Below are 17,057 nucleotides of genomic sequence, written 5' to 3'. Positions count from 1 at the left end.
ATTCGGGGCTTGGTCCCAAGACCCTGGGATCATGACCCGAGCCAAAGGCAGAGGCTTTAACCCACTGAGCCACCCAGGCGCCCCATAAATAAAATCTTCAAAAAAAATTTGCACCAAACTAAAAATCTATCACAAATATCCCATTTAACGAAGAAATGTTGGAAGCATTCCCTTTAAAAGCATAAATGAGACGAAGATAGTTGCTATTGTCACTTTCAGCATCCTGGCGGTCTTAGGCAGCACAAAAATACAAGGAACTAAAGCTTTCTGATTTGTTTTGCAAAATTTTTTTAAAGGTTTTATTTATTTATATGACAGAGAGAGATCACAAGTAGGCAGAGAGTCAGAGAGAGAGGGGGAAGCAGGCTTTCTGCTGAGCAGAAAGCCCAATGCGGGGCTCAATCCCAGGACCCTGAGATCATGACCTGAGCTGAAGGCAGAGGCTTAACCCACTAAGCCAACCAGATGCCCCTTGTTTTGCAAATTATATGATTATCTATAGAAACAGAACAAAGTCTGTGGTCTTTTAAGTAATTCAGCAGGTTGCTTACTACTAGACCAATATGCAAAAGAACTGTGATCCTTTCTACCCGTAATAGATAAGAAATATAAAAATACCTTTACAGTGGCAACAGAAAATATAAAGCACTAAAGAATAAATCTAATAAAAGTGACTGATTATAAAACTTTATTGAAATACATTTCAAGATATCAATAATGGAGACATACCATTTTTCTGAAGAAAAAGATTCAATGTAAAAATGATCAATTCTTCCCCAATTAATCTCTCATCTCAATATAAGCCTAATAAAAATACTAGTAGGCATTAAGACTTCTTAAAAATCATAGTAAATGAGCCAGTGTGTCACTTTGCAGGGGTATGCAGACACACCCACATATGACAGTATAATGGCAGCAGTAACCTCACAATTGGTAGGAGGAAAGGGTGGACTGACTACTGGTCAGTAAAGAATGGTTATACAAATCGGGAGGAAAAAATTGGGCCTTTGACTTACCAACCAAGAACAACAACAACAAAATCAAACCCAAGCAAAACATCTCAGTGGATTAAAGACCTAAATGGGAAAGAGCTCCAGAAGAAATTATTGGAATAGGAAAGGACTTCCTAAAGAAGACGCAAAAACACAGATTACAGTAATTGGTAAACATTTTTATATTAAAAAAATAAAGCTTTCTGTTCTTTAAAAGATACATTAAAACTCCTAAAAACATACACAGTTTTAATACAGAGGAATAAAATAATGCCTGGGATTTGCCTCAAAGAGATCAGGTGAAAAGGGAATGGGGAGTTATTGATATGAGCTTAGCTCTGAGTTGGTAACTGGTGAAGCTAGGCGATGGGTATATGGGGATTCATCAGATTTTTCTCTTCCCCTTTGGCATATGATATACATAGAATTTCTCATAAAAAAGAGAATATTATGGCAGTAATATTCTGAAGCTGGATACCAGCTTCACCCACCAGATTAGCAAACATTTTACACTCTGATGGTTCTGTGTGTTTAGTAAGAACATGAAAAAGTGGGAAATCTTATACACAAATGGTAGGAACATAAACTGAAATAACCAGTTTGGAAGAAAGTGTGGTATTTTCTACCCAAACTGAAGGTGTGTATTTACTCTCCAGCTGTTCCCCATCTGGGCAAAATCCTAGAAAATCTCACCATGGAAGCCTGTACCAAAATGTTCATAAGCTTGTTGCTTTAAAAAAAGAAAAAAAAAGATTGTATTTATTTATTTGACAGAGAGAGAGAGCATAAGCAGGCAGAGCAGCAGAGGGAGAGGGAGAAGCAGAAGCAGGCTCCCTGCTGAGCAGGGAGCCCAACTAGGGGCTCTGTCCCAGGACCCTGGGATCGTGACTGAGCCGAAGGCAGTCACCCAATCAACTGAGCCACCCAGGCAACCCGAGCTCATTGCTTTTGATAGCAACAAATGGGAAACCACCAAATGTCCATTCGTGGTATATTAACATATCGAAATGAAAGTGAATTTCCTGGCATTACATGCAACCACACGGATAAATCTTACATGTGAGCAACAAAAAGAATTTGTAGAATACAAACATTATAATACCATTTACATACATTACAAAAGCATGTAAAGGTAAACATATCAGGGATGTGTTACATGAAAAGCCGAAGAAATTCAAAATTCAGAATCATGATTGCTTCTAATGTGAGAAGGAATGAGAAGGTGATTAAGGACACAAAGGGGGTACCATAGGGATTGTAAGGTTTTGCTGCTTAAGCTGGGTGGAAGGTACATGAGTGAATGTTATATTTAGTCTTCTTGTATGTAATAAAATAATTCATAATTAAAATATAAAATTTTTTCATTATATATAAATGTCAAATGTTTTACACCTGAAACTAACATACATACATATCAATATACATATATATGTATATATATGTTTTTTCCAGTAGAAGGAGGGGACATGGGAGGGGAAGTGAGAGAAGAGGCACAAAAGTACCCATCACGGGAGTAAGTTCATTTTGATTCAACAACAGACTTACTAAGAACAAATGAATGAAACTTTATCTGTCCTATGAGGTACACAATCATCTCCCAGAAGAAAAGTGCTGACCTCTCTCGGTGCAGAGGTAAAGGATCGTGTAAAAGCATGAGTTCTAGTCAGACCTTTGAGGCTTTGACGAAGCCCCCCCCCCCACTGTGAGTGAAAGCACTGGTGGGTGGGCTTCTGAGCCCGCAGTAGGCACTGAGCTTTTCCTTCTCTTCACCCTGCCTGCTCCCTGCCTCCTCCTGTCTATTTAGAATGGTTTCTGGGTTTGTGTCTCTATGAAACACACAAAATAAAAATAAATACGGTGCAGTGCAGAATGCATCTTTCATGTAGTCTTTGGTGTGGACAATGTCCCTGGGAAGGAGAAGGGCAGTAGTGTGTGAAGAACTAGGTCCCTGGTGCTTTCTCCCAATGCCTGGCCTTTGGGGACACCCAGCCCCACTGAAGCGTGCGGTGCAGGCTTCTAGCTTGTGATCCAAGTGAGTCACCTCTTGGGGGGGCGGGACTCATCTCTCTACAGTCCCAAGGGAAGACGTAGGTATGGGCCAGGTTCATGTGTGCAGTGCGGTGGGAGGCAAAACAGGGGGAATCATCTTGGTGTTAGCACCTCCTGCCACCTACAGTTTCTGGCTTCCCCATGGCCGTCCTGGGGAGGCCACAGTTTCTGCATGCCTTCTTGGGGGGAGTCCCCAGCTTCCCCATGACCTTCCTGGGGGAGTCCCCAGCTTGCCCATGGCCTTCCTGGGGAGGCCACAGTAATGGGTGCCTCGTGGGCCATCTGACCTCAGGATTACATAGAAAGTGCTAGAAACTCTGGTTCCTTACACCTCGTCACAGCAGCTGGAGTCCGAGGCCCTGTGAGGCCCCGTGAGGTCCCATGAGGCTGTGGGCTCTCTAACTCGGTTTTCAGCTTTGCTCCAACTTGCTGGGTCCCGAGGTGATGTAAGAAGTATCAGCTGATGGTCTGCAGATCTGCAAGAGAGCAAAGAGAATCACAAGGCTTGTCCCCCTTCCCAAATCCTGACGTCTCTGTTTCCCACATCTTCTTTTTTATTTCACTTCCAAACACGTGGTAATCCAATACGCCCCCCAACCCACCCCAACCCCAGATACCCAATTCCTTCCTAGTATTTGGCACTATTTTGCCTTAGTAAGCTAATGTCCATCCTGGCATTTTCCTGGCTCTGGCTGGACATCGCCAACCTGAGTTCAGTGACAGAAACCTAATACTACTAGTCCTTATAATAATACCAGCTGATATTCTATTGAGAACTTGGCACGGGGCAGGCTCTGCCCCTAGGAGTACTTTCCTGGGTGGGGCCGTGCTCTGAACCCCCGTTCAGTGTATATACTTACTTAGGGCTGTACCTCATTCGCACTTTACCAGTGGGTTAACCCAAGTATGGAGGGGTCAGACAACTTCCACCGTCTTTTCCACCTGCCTTCTGCGCTACTGGGCTACAGTGGCTGCCTCCTCAAAACCAAAGCCGGTCAGACGCTGTGGTCTTGTGGCCCAGCTGCCTTTCTCCCTTGCCCCGCCACCCCCCCCCAGTAGCTTACAACGCATGACAGCCTCCTTGACCTGGCGAAAGCCGCCGTCGGGGCCCCGGCCGTCCACAAAGTACATGAACCGGAGCTCGGCAGGGTAGGCGGCTCTGGTGAGGCCCGACATCAGCGGGATGGTGCGGCCCTCGGACCCGGGGGCCTCGCTCAGGGCCTGCAGCATCTGGTACTTGCACCACGGGTCCCGCAGGAAGCCTGGGGTGATGAGCAGCACCCGACAGTGACTGCTGCTCAGGGCCTGGCACAGCTCGGTCACGATGGCGCCGCCCGGGGTGGCGTCCCGAAGCTGCAGGAAGCAGCGCAGGCTGGCCGTGCTGCCCTCCAGGTAGGAGACCAGCTCCTGGGCGGCCGCCAGGTCCTCCTCACTGTGGCACACGCAGACATCGTAGTCCTTGCTCCAGCGGCCGCCGCCGCTGCTGCTGCTGGTGCTGCTGGCACCTCCATGTGTGGGTGGGGAGGTGGGAGACCAGGCTGAGCTGAGGCCCAGGGCGGGGGGGTCCTCCTGGGAGCTCGGCTGGGAAACATCCCCGGAGGTGCTTTCTGCAGGGTCCGGCGGCTTCTTGGGCTTCGACAGGGCCTGCCGGAACCAGTCTGTGGGGGACAGAAAAGCTGCTCAGGCCAGGTCTGCTCACCAGACTGCATCCGCATGGCCCTACACAGGGGACCCCACACCCGGCAGGTCTGCCCGTGGGCCCGCACGGGAAAACTGTGTCCCTGACTCTCAGAGACCTACCGCTCTGCTCTTTTGTTCATCCTTCAGGACGTGCCTTCGGGGTCCCATTATCTTTAAAGGTTTGGGGAGGTCATAAAAACTCTGGCTCTTTTATGAGTCGCAAGAATGTAATATACAGCATATGGGCTCTAGTTAGTAATACTCTATTCCCTATTTGAGAGTTGCCAAGAGTAGAAACCTTCCAAGTCCTCATCACAAGAGAAAAAGTTCTGTGATTATGCATGGTAATGGATGGTAACTAGACCTTGTGGTGATCATTTCACAATATATACAAATATTGAATTATTTTATTGTACTGCTAAAACTAATATAATGTATGTCAATTGTACTTCAATAATTAAATAAACAAAATGCCTTTGGTGTAACAACAATATGGGGCAAAGAAAAAAAAAAAAAAGAAAGGAAAGGACTCTGACTTCTACCAGCCTGATTAGGAAAGATGTCTTTGCCCTATTCTAGGCCCTTTGATTTCTAGTACTGTCAGCTCACTCTAGCCCCAAACTCCCCACTAGTGGTGACTAGCCGACCATCTGCTCATCTGTAAGCAGAGCCGTGGTAAATTGGTCAGGATTAATCAATTCCCAAGCCCACTTTCTGCTGTAAGGGGAGGTGGATTTAGATTAAGGTGGGCTACCCTTTATGGGAGGGAAAGGAGGGAGGGATTGGCATCCTTTTGGCCCCGAGAAATCCCAGATTTCTAAATCTGTTGCTAAATGTTAAAACAAAAGCCTGGGAGAGGGTTAATGCTCAGAGTTCCTGAAAAGCAAAGTCTAGTGATTACAACCTACACTTTGGAGCCAGGCATCAGTCTGACTGTGGACCTACATCTTGCTTGCCATGTGACCTTAAGCAAGTCAGTCTACGTCTACCATTTCCTCATCTGTTCCACAGGTTCATTTTAATTGTTGTTGAAGATTAACTGAGATAATGCAGTGCCTGGTATATTCAAGTATTCCATAATGAGATCAGCTCAGCTTCCCCAGCTTTTGATAAGAACAGACAGTTTAGTGTTCTGGAGATAAATTTGTTTTCTCACTCTGCTTGGCTCCTTTGTCTGATAGGTTCAGAAAGACTTTGGCAAGAAGGGCTCAGCACCAGGGTTTCCAGGTTAGGAATATTAGCTTAGCATGCATGGAAAAGCTGTGAGCCCAGAGCATTAAGGTTCTATGATACATGCCTCTCTCCTCACTCACCACAAAGCATGGGGTCTCTGAGGTCAAGGCTAGAGCCGGGGAGCCCACCATCATCAGCCTCCCCCCATGTCCTGCTGCATGTGGGCCAGGCAGCCCTCCCACTTCACGCACTCTGTGACCACAGCAGAATTAGGAGTTGGCTTCCACTCACCAACCATCTTGCCCAGAGGCTTCTTGGACCGGGAGCGAGGAGCTGGGAAGGAGGATGATGACGATGCCATAGTATGGGGCTCAAAACTAACCCCATGAGACCAGGCATTGGTAAAGTGAGAGAAGGGAGGGGACTCAGTCTTGACCTTATGGAACAGCCATCCTATAAGAGACAGAGAGACAGGATGACAAAAATTATACCTATGTTACTCTCAGTCCCAGTGTGATCTCTAGATGTTCTCTCCTGATGCCTGAACTGAGCCTCAGCCCCTCTACTTGTCCCTGATCCCTATCCCATATCAACCACTGTGATTGGGTCCGGCTTCCAGAAAAACCCAGATCTGTGAAGAGTGGCGAGACAGAGTGAGAGCCCAGGGTGAGCTGTTGAGTGACTGTCCTCTGCTGCACCTGGCCAGGTGCACCTTGGGTTTCTGAGGCAGGAGAGATGGCAGGAAGCTCTGGATCTGGACTTCCTGTGTGGGAGGAGGGGGTAAAGATGGCGGCAGAGTGGAAGAACCCTGGGCTTGCCAGTGCCCTGAACACAGCGAGAGAACTCTCAAATCATCCTATATACCCACAGAAATCCACCCAAAGACTGGAAGGACAAACTCCACAACTAAAGGGAAAGAAGAAGCCACATTGAAGAAGGTAGGAAGTGCAGAGACCTGGTGTAGGGGAGAAACAGATCCTGGCTGTTATGGGGGTGGGGGGACCCATGGCCGTAGAGAAGGGCTGAGACAGAGGAGCACACAGGAGATCCGCACAAGGCGAACGTTTAACCCAATGCCAGTGGCTTGGGAGGCGAGAGGGGCTGAAATTGGTGAGATTTTGCAACCAGCAGGGCTTAGAGCCTGGAGTTCTAAAGACTGGAGGACTTGGCTTGTCTAGAGCTCTGAGGGTGCCACCCTGCTCCTGGAGAGAAGGCGGGCAAGCAACTGGGGGCAGGTGGCTTGGAAACAGCCATCTGAAGAGCACCTAGGGCATGCAGGGGGCAGGTTATTCACTCTCCCCCACCCCCCAAGAGGCAGCAATCTCAGAGACAGACGCCTTTCCGGGAACAAAGGAGTTGGCCAGCACCATTTCCCTGTTGCCCCTCGGCATAAACAGAGCCACCAGTGGCAGGCAGCTCTGTGGGACACTGGCTGCCTAACCAGCTTACACCAAGCCTCCCCCCCACTCTGGTGGGACTGCCCCTCTCCATCAAGCTTGTCGCCTTCCCAGCAGTGGTGGCCACCTCTGCCAAAAGAACCAACACAAAGCCCTGCCCACACCACATCTCCTGACCGGAGTGTTCTGCAGGGCTCTAGTGAAAGCAGCGTCAGGTCTCATTTAACAAGCAGACCAGAGCACACCTAGTTAAAACTCAGCTCACCATGGCCAGGGACCAAACACTGCTCATTGCTGGCAAGGACAGCCTCTGCCGACAACTGGCCTGAAGGACAGAGCAGCCGAAACACAGCAGCAGAGTGTAGGCAGCATGGACCAGAGACACTAACTGAAGCACCGGGCCTCGGGGAACTCGGTGACCTCTTCTTCATAAGGCCATTTTCTGGCTTTTCTAGCACAGAGAAGAAGGCAGATATTTAGATAAAATGTGAACATGGAAGAATTTATACCAGATGAAAGAACAAAATAAGGCCATGACCAGAAATCTAAGAAAAGCAGGTACAATTGGCATGTCTGATAGAGAATTTAGAGTAACACTCATAAGAATGATCATTAGACCTGAGACAATTAAAAACTTCAGGGAGACCCTTACCATAGAGTTAAGAAATTGCGTTTCAGAGTTAAAGAGGATAATAAATGAGACAGTAAACAGGTGTGATGCAATGAACCACAGGGTGGAAGAAGCAAAGGAACAAATTGGTGACCTAGAAGGTAATCAAGCTGAAGGAAAGAGAGACAAAAGGATTACGCAAAGCAAGAATAGACTTAGGGAACTCAGTGACTTCACAAACAGAAAACGTTTGTATTATAGGGATCCCGGGGAAGAAAAGTGAGAAAAGGGGGCAGAAAATTTATTTGAAAAAGTAATAGCTGAAAACCTTCCTAATCTGGGGAAGGAAGCAGATGTCCAGATCCAAGAGGCAAGGAGTACCCCCAACAAAATCAACAAAAGCAGATCCACACCAAGATATATTATAATTAAACTGCCAAAATATAGTAGTAAGGAAAAAATATTAAAAGCAGCAAGACAAAAGAAGATGGTTACTTATAAGGGAAAATCCATAAGGCTTGCAGCAAAATTTTCAGCACAAACTCTCCAAGGGAAGGCATGATATAGTCCAAGAGTTGAGTGGGAAAAATCTGCAGCAAAGAATACTCTATCCAGCAAGGCTCACATTCAGAATAGAAGAGAAACAGAGAGTTCCATAGACAAACAAGGACTTTCTGTGTCAATGCTAAAATCCAAGGACAATTGCAATTTGGACAAACAATTACATATCCAAATAGATGTTGAACAGTAGAGAGAGAAAGCACATGCAAGAAACCTTGGGAGACTTCCTCCAGTCTGCCTTCCACTGAGTAACTCCCTCCATCCACCTATCCATCTGCTCATTGAAACACCCCCCGCTCTTTCCCCCTCTCCCTCAACTGTCAGTTCAGGGAGATAGTGTCACATAGTGGTAAAGTCTACAGAGTATAGGCAGAGAGCCTGGATTTTCACCTCTTTTTAACTGCGGTCCCTGGCAATCTGCTTAATCTTGCTAAGCTTCAACTTCTCCATCTTTGAAATTAAAATAAAACTAGAACCTTCTCAGCTTTATTATGAAGATCACATGAGATAATTTATGTAAAGTGCTAATGATTCAGTATATAATGTTCAGAAAATAATGTGGGTTAGCATGTATTTAAAATAATCTAGATATTGGAGGGATACGTTATGTTCATGGTTTAGAAGACTCACTATTGTAATTTTCCCCAAACTAATCTTAAGGTCCGTGTTCTCCAAATTTGTTGTTGGTGGGGGGGGCAGGGATTATGAAATTTTTTCTAAATTTATATGGAAATGCAGAGGACCAAGAATCTCTTCAGTGGGCAATTTGTTGTATTTCCTTCTCACCACGATGATCAGGCTATCCCTGATGGTGGAGGTTCTGTTAGCCCAGGTTTCTGGGCCCACACGATGTGGAGCAGAGCCCTCCCCCATCTGAGGTGGAGTTTCAGTGTTGGCATGTGAAGGGCTGGTAGAGACCCCTGGGAACTCACAGAAAAACTACTTGTTTTATGAAACACACAGTAATAAGTTTCCAAGTTGGAAAAATGTTATTCAAGGTTGAGGATGATGCTTTTTGTTCACTGCTAAATGCTATACACCTCTATGCCAAGCCAGGGACTATCCGATGAGTTACTGATGACTCATGAAATATCAAAGTTCAAAAAAAAAGACAGAACTTAAACCACTGTAGCAAGTGGTGGGGCGGAGAGAAGAAGTGAAGTGGGCACAGGAACCAGAGACATCTCGAAAGAAAAGAGCAGTTAGCTGCCAAGCCAGGAACGGGACGTGAGAAGGTGAAGGTTGTCGTGTATGTGTGGTTCTTTTCCTGCCTCATATTCTTTGAATTTCAGACAGCCTGAGTGGTGTGCCGAAGTTAAGGAAAGCAGTGCCTGATAGCCACTTATTTGGAAATCCTTTTCCCTGTGTAGGGTTGCTGTCCCTCAACATCTTCATTTCAACCATTCCAGATGCCCTTTCTTTCTCCCAATAGTAGACATGATGTCCCTGGGTTTTTATGTAATTTAAATATTTTTATTTTATTTTTTTTAAGATTTTATTTATTTATTTGACAGAGAGAGGTCACAAGTAGGCAGAGAGGCAGGCAGAGAGAGAGGAAGGGAAGCAGGCCCCCTGCTGAGCAGAGAACCCGATGTGGGACTCGATCCCAGGACCCCAAGATCATGACCTGAGCCGAAGGCAGTGGCTTAACCCACTGAGCCACCCAGGTGCCCCTAAATATTTTTAAATTACAGTTTTTTCTTACTTTTAAAATTATTTGACAGTTTTGTCTTAATTTTATTTTATTTTATTTTTTTAAGATTTTGTTTATTTATTTGGCAGACAGAGATCACAAGTAGGCAGAGAGGCAGGAAGAGAGAGACGGAGAAGCAGGCTCCCTGCTGAGCAGAGAGCCCAATGCGGGACTCTATCCCAGGACCCTAGGATTATGAACTGAGCCGAAGGCAGATGCTTAACCCACTGAGCCACCCAGGTGCCCTTTGTCTTAGTTTTAAAGTTATTCGACCTTGATAGACTTATAAACCGGAGAATCACTTGATAGTCTTAATGGTAGTTTAAAGCTAGAAACTAACATAATACTTTAATCTTCTTAACAGATATAGATTTAAGAGTTTCAGTTTCTCATTTTATGGCATGACTTGCCTTTTTGGCCATACATGTTGATTTTTGGCAGTTGCCTTTTCTCATCGCTTGGTTAAGAAGAAATCCAGTTGCCCAACAGCATATGCTGCTGTAAGCAGGTTGATATAAGCCCTTGGGACTACTGTTACGGAAATGTTTAAATACAGGAAAAGACAACATCTTTGACATAGGATAATTGAGCAAGATGGCATACTAAGTTCCATTAACCCTACACACTGTCTACTTCCCGGAATCTAAAACTCCACTACACCTTCCTTGTTATCTTTCAGTTCCTGTGCAGCTGAAGCGATGGGGCTATCACACTTAAATACGCTTTACTCTTTACAGGACTTAGAACGAGTCATCTATGAGAGAGGGGAGACATAGCTGTCAAACTATGAGAAGTTAATGAACTTAAATCTCCAAATGGAAGGTCTAATTACTAGCTCTGTCTAGTCTTAGATTCGTTGTATGGCTTAGGAACAGTCACTTTTCCTTGTGCTTTTTCAGAATTCATAAAGAATGCCTGCTTTATAGATCATTACAAAGGCTTGATAGAAAATTACTAAAAGCTTCTTTTAAAAAAGCAACAGCATGATCCCTTTAGTGTTTTTTAGAATGCTTTTGCAGTAGGATGTGTAGGAATATATTATGTGAGGGAAATATTATCATATTATCACTGTACAAAATACAAAGCATATTAAGTATTATCCAATATCTAACAGGTGTCCAATCTCTATTACACAGGGAATGTACTGAAACCTATAAAAACATATGATTAGAATATGTATTTTAGGGCACCTGGGTGGCTCAGTTGGTTAACTGACTGTCTTTGGCTCAGGTCATGACCTGGAGTCCTATTATCGAGTCCCGAATGGGCTCCCTGCTCAGTGGGGAGTCTGCTTCTCCCCTGACCCTCCCCCCTCACATGCCCTCTCTCTCAAATAAATAAATAAAATATTTTTAAAAGAGAATATGTATTTTATATCATTTATATTACATTTCTGCTGAGCAGGAATCAATATCAATGGTGGACAGGGTAACGGTCCCATAAAGATATCCATATCCTAATCCTCAGAACCAGTGAATATGCTACCCTCCATGGCAAAAATGGACTTTGCAGATGGGATTAAGGATCTTGAGATGTGCAGAATATCCTGGATTATCTGAGAGGGCTCAATGTAATCACGAGGGTCCTTCCGAGAGGCAGGCAGGAGGGTCAGAGTGAGGAGGAGTGACAGCAGAAGCAGAGGCTGGTGTCATGTGGGACCCTGAGCAGGGAATATAGGAAAAGGCAAGGCAAGCAAAAGGATTCTTCTCTAGAGCATCCAGAAGGAGGAGCACAGCCCTGCCAATCCATTTAAGACCTCTGACTGCCACAACTCTCAGCTAATCAATGTCTGTCCTATTAAGCCAGTAAGTTTTTGGTGATTTGTTACAGAAGCAGTAGGAAACGATTACATGATCTTTGATTGTCTGTCCTGCTAGTGAACGGAGGAAGCCCTAAATCTGAGGGCGAAAGACCAGTCTGTTCAAAGGTTTACATTGTCTGAAAGAGTTTTTCACTTCTTCGATGAACAAATTATCCTGACACTTGATTTTGACTTTAAGAACACTGGTTTCAGGGGCGCCTGGGTGGCTCAGTGGGTTGAGCCGCTGCCTTCGGCTCGGGTCGTGATCTCCGGGTCCTGGGATCGAGTCCCGCGTCGGGCTCTCTGCTCAGCAGGGAGCCTGCTTCCTCCTCTCTCTCTCTCTGCCTGCCTCTCTGCCTACTTGTGATGTCTCTCTGTCAAATAAATAAATAAATAAAATCTTTTTAAAAAAAAGAACACTGGTTTCAGTGATTAAGTTTGCTTCTCAAACATTTGCTAAAACCCTTGGTGGGTAGGATCGTTAGGATGTGCAGGAGAGTATCATTTAAAGTGCTCAATTTAACTGTTACTAGCCGGATGGATACAATACTGTTATTTCCAAGAGCGGTGTGCAGATGAGTAGACCGGCCCCGGGGTGGACTCCGTGCTCACACCCGTAAGTGTGGGCCAGACCCATGACTTCTAACCAACTGAATATGGCAAAGATTATGGAATGTCACTTACCTGGTTACATTACCATACACATGACATACACGTGAGTGTATATGCATTTATATGTATACACACACATTATGTATATATCTACCATATAAGATATGTACATGTGTTGGGGCACCTGGGTGGCTCAGTGGGTTAAACCTCTGCCTTCAGCTCAGGTCATGATCTCAGGGTCCGGGGATCGAACCCTGTATCGGGCTCTCTGCTCGGCAGGGAGCCTGCTTCCCCTTCTCTCTCTGCCTGCCTCTCTGCCCATTTATGATCTCTCTCTCTGTCAAATAAATAAATAAAATCTTAAAAAAAAAAAAAAAAGATATGTACACGTGGAGTGCCTGGCTGGTTCAGTTGGTAGAGTGTATGACTCTTGAACTTGGGGTCATGAATTCAAGCCCTACATGGGTTGTAGAGATTACTTTAAATATATATATATATATGTAAAAGATGTGTACATATGAATATGGCATATATATGAATATCGTGTCATGCTTGTGTGTGTGTGTTTATGTGTTTGTGTTTAAATCCATGTAGCTGACCAGAGAGTGATTCCTTTACTGACTTTGAAGAATCGTTGTGAGAGGGCCAGTGTCAAGAAATTGCAGGCAGCTTCTAGAAGCTGTGTGATCTCAAGAAGTAACTTCTAGAGAAGTAATCTCCAGCTGACAGCCAGCAAGAAAACAGACCTCAGTCTTAAAACTGCAAGAAGATTCTGCCATCAAAGAACAACCTGAGGGAGCCTGGTAGTGGCTCTTACCCCATTTAAAAGCCCAGTGGCTTTGCGGCCCCAGCTAGTACCTGGACATAAGCCAGGTAAGACCCCAGCAGAAGACTCAGCCAAGCCTTTCCTGGGCCACAGAAACCATGAGATAATAAACAGGTGTTGGGGTAAAATGCTGAATTTGTGGTCACTTTTTACACTGCCCCGAAAACAAATACAGGGATTAGCAGAAATGATGGTTTAAAATGACAGTTCCTGGGCGCCTGGGTGGCTCAGTCAGTTAAGCCGCTGCCTTTGGCTCAGGTTGTGATCCCAGGGTCCTGGGATCAAGTCCTGCATTGGGCTCCTTGTCCATTAGGGAGCCTGCTTCTCTCTCTTTGCCTCTGCCTGCCACTCTGACTGCTTGTGTTCTCTCTCTCTCTCTCTCTGACAAATAAATAAAATCTTAAAACAAAACAAATCAAAACAAAACAAAACAAAAACTTAAAATGCCAGTTCTCGTGCCCTCCCAAATCTACTGAATTAAATCTCTGGGTAAAGCTTGGGAAAAGGATTTTTAAACAAATACCTCAGGATTCTGATGTACCTAAGAAGATTGGTCTAGTGGCTTATGTCAGTGGCTCCCAAACTAAGTTGCATTATTGTTATCACCTAGAGAGCTTTTAAAAAATATAGATACTCCTGGAAAACCTTACTCAGTATTTCAGAAATGGGGCCCAAGAATCCATTTTGGAAGAGCTGTCTAGGAAATTCTGACCCAAGGAACCACTAGTCTCAATTTATATTGTTACTTATTTTTGTAAGCAGCGAAAGAGTGAAAGCAGACCAGTAAATCTTGAGATTGAATTTATGAAATAAATTCCAAATGACTGATTCTGCTATCAGGTCAAATTTAAGATGGAACTCTAGCAGGCAGAGAACAGTCAGAGAATTCTGGTTGAGTAACTGAAGTCTTATGACCTGTATTAAAATAAATCATGTTCACGGGCATATACGCTTTCAACACTATATTTTATAAATTTTGAAGACTTTAAAAATGTCAAAAGGTATATATATGTGCATACATGTGTATAACGGCACCCATTTTTAAAAATTAAATTGTAAGTCAAAAGTATTGTAACTTTGGTTATTCAAATTTGAAACTTCAGCTGGAGTTCAGTCACGTGGAACTATCTTAGAGATCCAACACAAATGGGAAGCATTATAATTAATGTTGAGGTATTTTGCAAAAAAGTAGCAAATTGGTCTTTGGGAAACTTCAGTTTCTCAGTTCTAAAAAATTCTCTCTGCTTCTGAAACTGTATCATACAGGGGCTCAAGCTTATTTTAACTAAAATGGTATAAATTTATTTAAAGATTTTATTTATTTGATAGAGATTACAAGTAGTCAGAGAGGCAGGCAGGGAGAGACGAGGAAGCAGGCTCCTCGCTGAGCAGAGAGCCCGATGCGGGGCTCGATCCCAGGACCCTGAGACCATGACCTGAGCTAAAGGCAGAGGCTTTAACCCACTGAGCCACCGAGGCTCCCCTAAAATGGTGTAAATTGATTTTGTATTTACTTTGCAGTAGATCTGATGTAAATACGCAGCATTGAATGTAATATAGATTGTGCCACTAGTAAATTTATGGATGGATACGGTTACAAATTATATACCCTTTTACACTAGTCCCCTGTTGAGCTTACAAAATGACTACTATATATATATATATTTTTTTAAAGGCTTTGGATGCATAGATTAAAAAAAAATACCTAAGATCTTAAAGAAGAACATTGCAGAGGCGCTTCCACCACCAGAATAATAAAGACTTATCATGAAGCACTATTTAAGGCAACTGCTATTGGCGCACAAGTAGACAGATGGATAGAAAAACAGGGTGTCTAGAAACAGATCCACATCCATATAGTTCCTGATGAATGACAAGGCTGACACTGCCAAACAGGGGAGAAATGGTGCTGCGTCAATTTTGATAGCCTGTGGGAAAAAATAAATCTTGACCCGTATCTTACACGATACGAAAAACTCAATCTCAAATGGGCGGTAGATAGAAGTGAGAATAACAAGAAAATTGCTTTTAGAGGAAATTATAAGAGATTATCTTCCTGATTTCATCTTCTGGTTATTTAAAATTGAGATGTAATGTAGTATGGTGAGTGCTGTGAAGTGTGTAAGCCTGACGATTCACAAACCTGTACCCCTGGGGCAAATAATACATTATATGTCAATAAAATAATCAATAAAAAATAAAATTGAGATGTAATTGACATATAACATTTTAGTTTCAGGTGTACAACACAGTGATATATGTATATACTGTGAAATGGTCACCACAATGAGTCTAGCTAACATCTCTACATAGTTATACATATTTTTATCTTGTGATGAGAATAAATGCACTAAGTTAGCAACCTTCAAACATGCAATACAGTTTCATAGTCTAGTCACCATGCTGTAAATTTACAATCCCCAGGATTTCTTTTATTTCATAACTGGAGTTTGTACCTTCTGACCACCTTCACTCATTTTGCCCACCCACTACCCCCTGGGGTAAGCCCCCACTACCCCCTGGCCCTGGGTGCCCTCTGCTTTGGTGTCTCAGCTATGCGAGTACTCGGGACTGTTCCTCTCTCACTGGCACTGACCAGGTTTGTGTTGGGATTTCTAATCTGTCCGTCTGCAGGGGAAGGACAGGGCTGATCCCTCCCTGTCCCATGCTTTCACTCCCGTGAACACACTAAAGCCGTGTTCGTGCTGGAACAGTCGCAAAGGCCATCGCAAGAGCAAAGAAGGACGTGAGGAGACCGTGGCAGAAACACAACAGTGAAAGATGGAAATCACCCGACCGGGCTGGGCTTTTCAACCCACACGGAAGGGGGCTCCCTGCTCTAGCTCCTTCGCGACGGAGAAAGGGACAGCTTTCTCGGAGAGCCTGTTCACCCGTTTCCGCGTTCAGGGTGCCCGTGGCACCCGGGTAGAGGGGGCAGGAGAGGGGAAGGCGGGCCCCCGAGCAGACGTGCCGCGGGCGTGCGGCCAGTGCGGGAGGTGGCGCGGGGGCGCAGGGGCACGGGGACACAGGGGCCCGCACTTCCCGGGGACCCCGCCCCCGCGGGGACTCCGACCCCGGCCCGCACGCCCCGCTCCAGCGCCGGGACCCCGCCCCCGCCCCCGCCCCCGCAGAGGGCTCACCTGCGCGTGGGTGGCGGCGACCCCGGCGCGGTGCAGCCCGCGGGGCTGGCTCGGGCTCCGGCGCAGTGCCGGCCGCCCCCCGGCGAGGGGGAAGTGCGGCGCGCAGACCGGGGCAGACTGCCTCCCGTCTCCCCGGCTCCCCCGGAAGCGGCAGGGCGGCCCGGCCCGCGGCCCCTCCCTGGCCGGCGCCCTGGGCCTGCAGGGCCCTCCCGCCGCCGGCCGCCCCCTCGCTCCGCCCGGGAGCCGCGCCTCCCCGGTGCTCCTCGCCGCCCAGCCCACGGGGCCCGGGAAACCCCAGAGCCCGCAACCCCGCAGAAACTTGCAGAAGAGTCCATGCTCCCGCGTACCCCAAAACGCACCAGGACAGCCTGAAGCCTCGGCTTTGTTCTGTGTCGGGGAGAAGGATAGAAACCCTTGCTCCATTCATTTCATTTTCTTAACGCCCTGCAAGGCCAGCCGTTGTACCTTTTTTTTTTTTCTACAGTTACGAAAAGTGGAGGGGCGCCTGGGTGGCTCGGTCGGT

The 17,057-nt window shown here is 45.7% G+C and overlaps 1 protein-coding gene across 2 annotated transcripts; it reads right to left on the bottom strand.

Annotated features, from left to right (window-relative positions):
- Positions 1-2,497: 2,497 nt before the first annotated feature.
- On the bottom strand, positions 2,498-16,618 carry LOC122912424 (TIR domain containing adaptor protein). 2 transcript variants are annotated; one of them, XM_044258176.1, is made up of 5 exons: positions 12,089-12,107; positions 7,557-7,742; positions 6,186-6,347; positions 4,106-4,699; positions 2,498-3,517 (listed from the first exon to the last, which is right to left on the bottom strand). In XM_044258176.1, exons 2-5 carry the CDS (start codon positions 7,720-7,722, stop codon positions 3,498-3,500), a joined length of 942 nt encoding a protein of 313 aa, XP_044114111.1. In that variant the 5' UTR covers positions 7,723-7,742; positions 12,089-12,107; the 3' UTR covers positions 2,498-3,497. The 2 variants fall into 2 exon arrangements, with proteins under 2 accessions (XP_044114111.1, XP_044114112.1); XM_044258177.1 differs by lacking the exons at positions 7,557-7,742; positions 12,089-12,107 and adding an exon at positions 16,535-16,618.
- Positions 16,619-17,057: the final 439 nt, after the last annotated feature.

The sequence above is a fragment of the Neovison vison genome, chromosome 7 (genome assembly GCF_020171115.1).
Source record: "Neovison vison isolate M4711 chromosome 7, ASM_NN_V1, whole genome shotgun sequence".
Lineage (NCBI taxonomy): Eukaryota > Metazoa > Chordata > Mammalia > Carnivora > Mustelidae > Neogale > Neogale vison.
The sequence above is the reverse complement of the archived record's forward strand: the minus strand, read 5'-3'. Positions and strand labels throughout refer to the sequence as shown.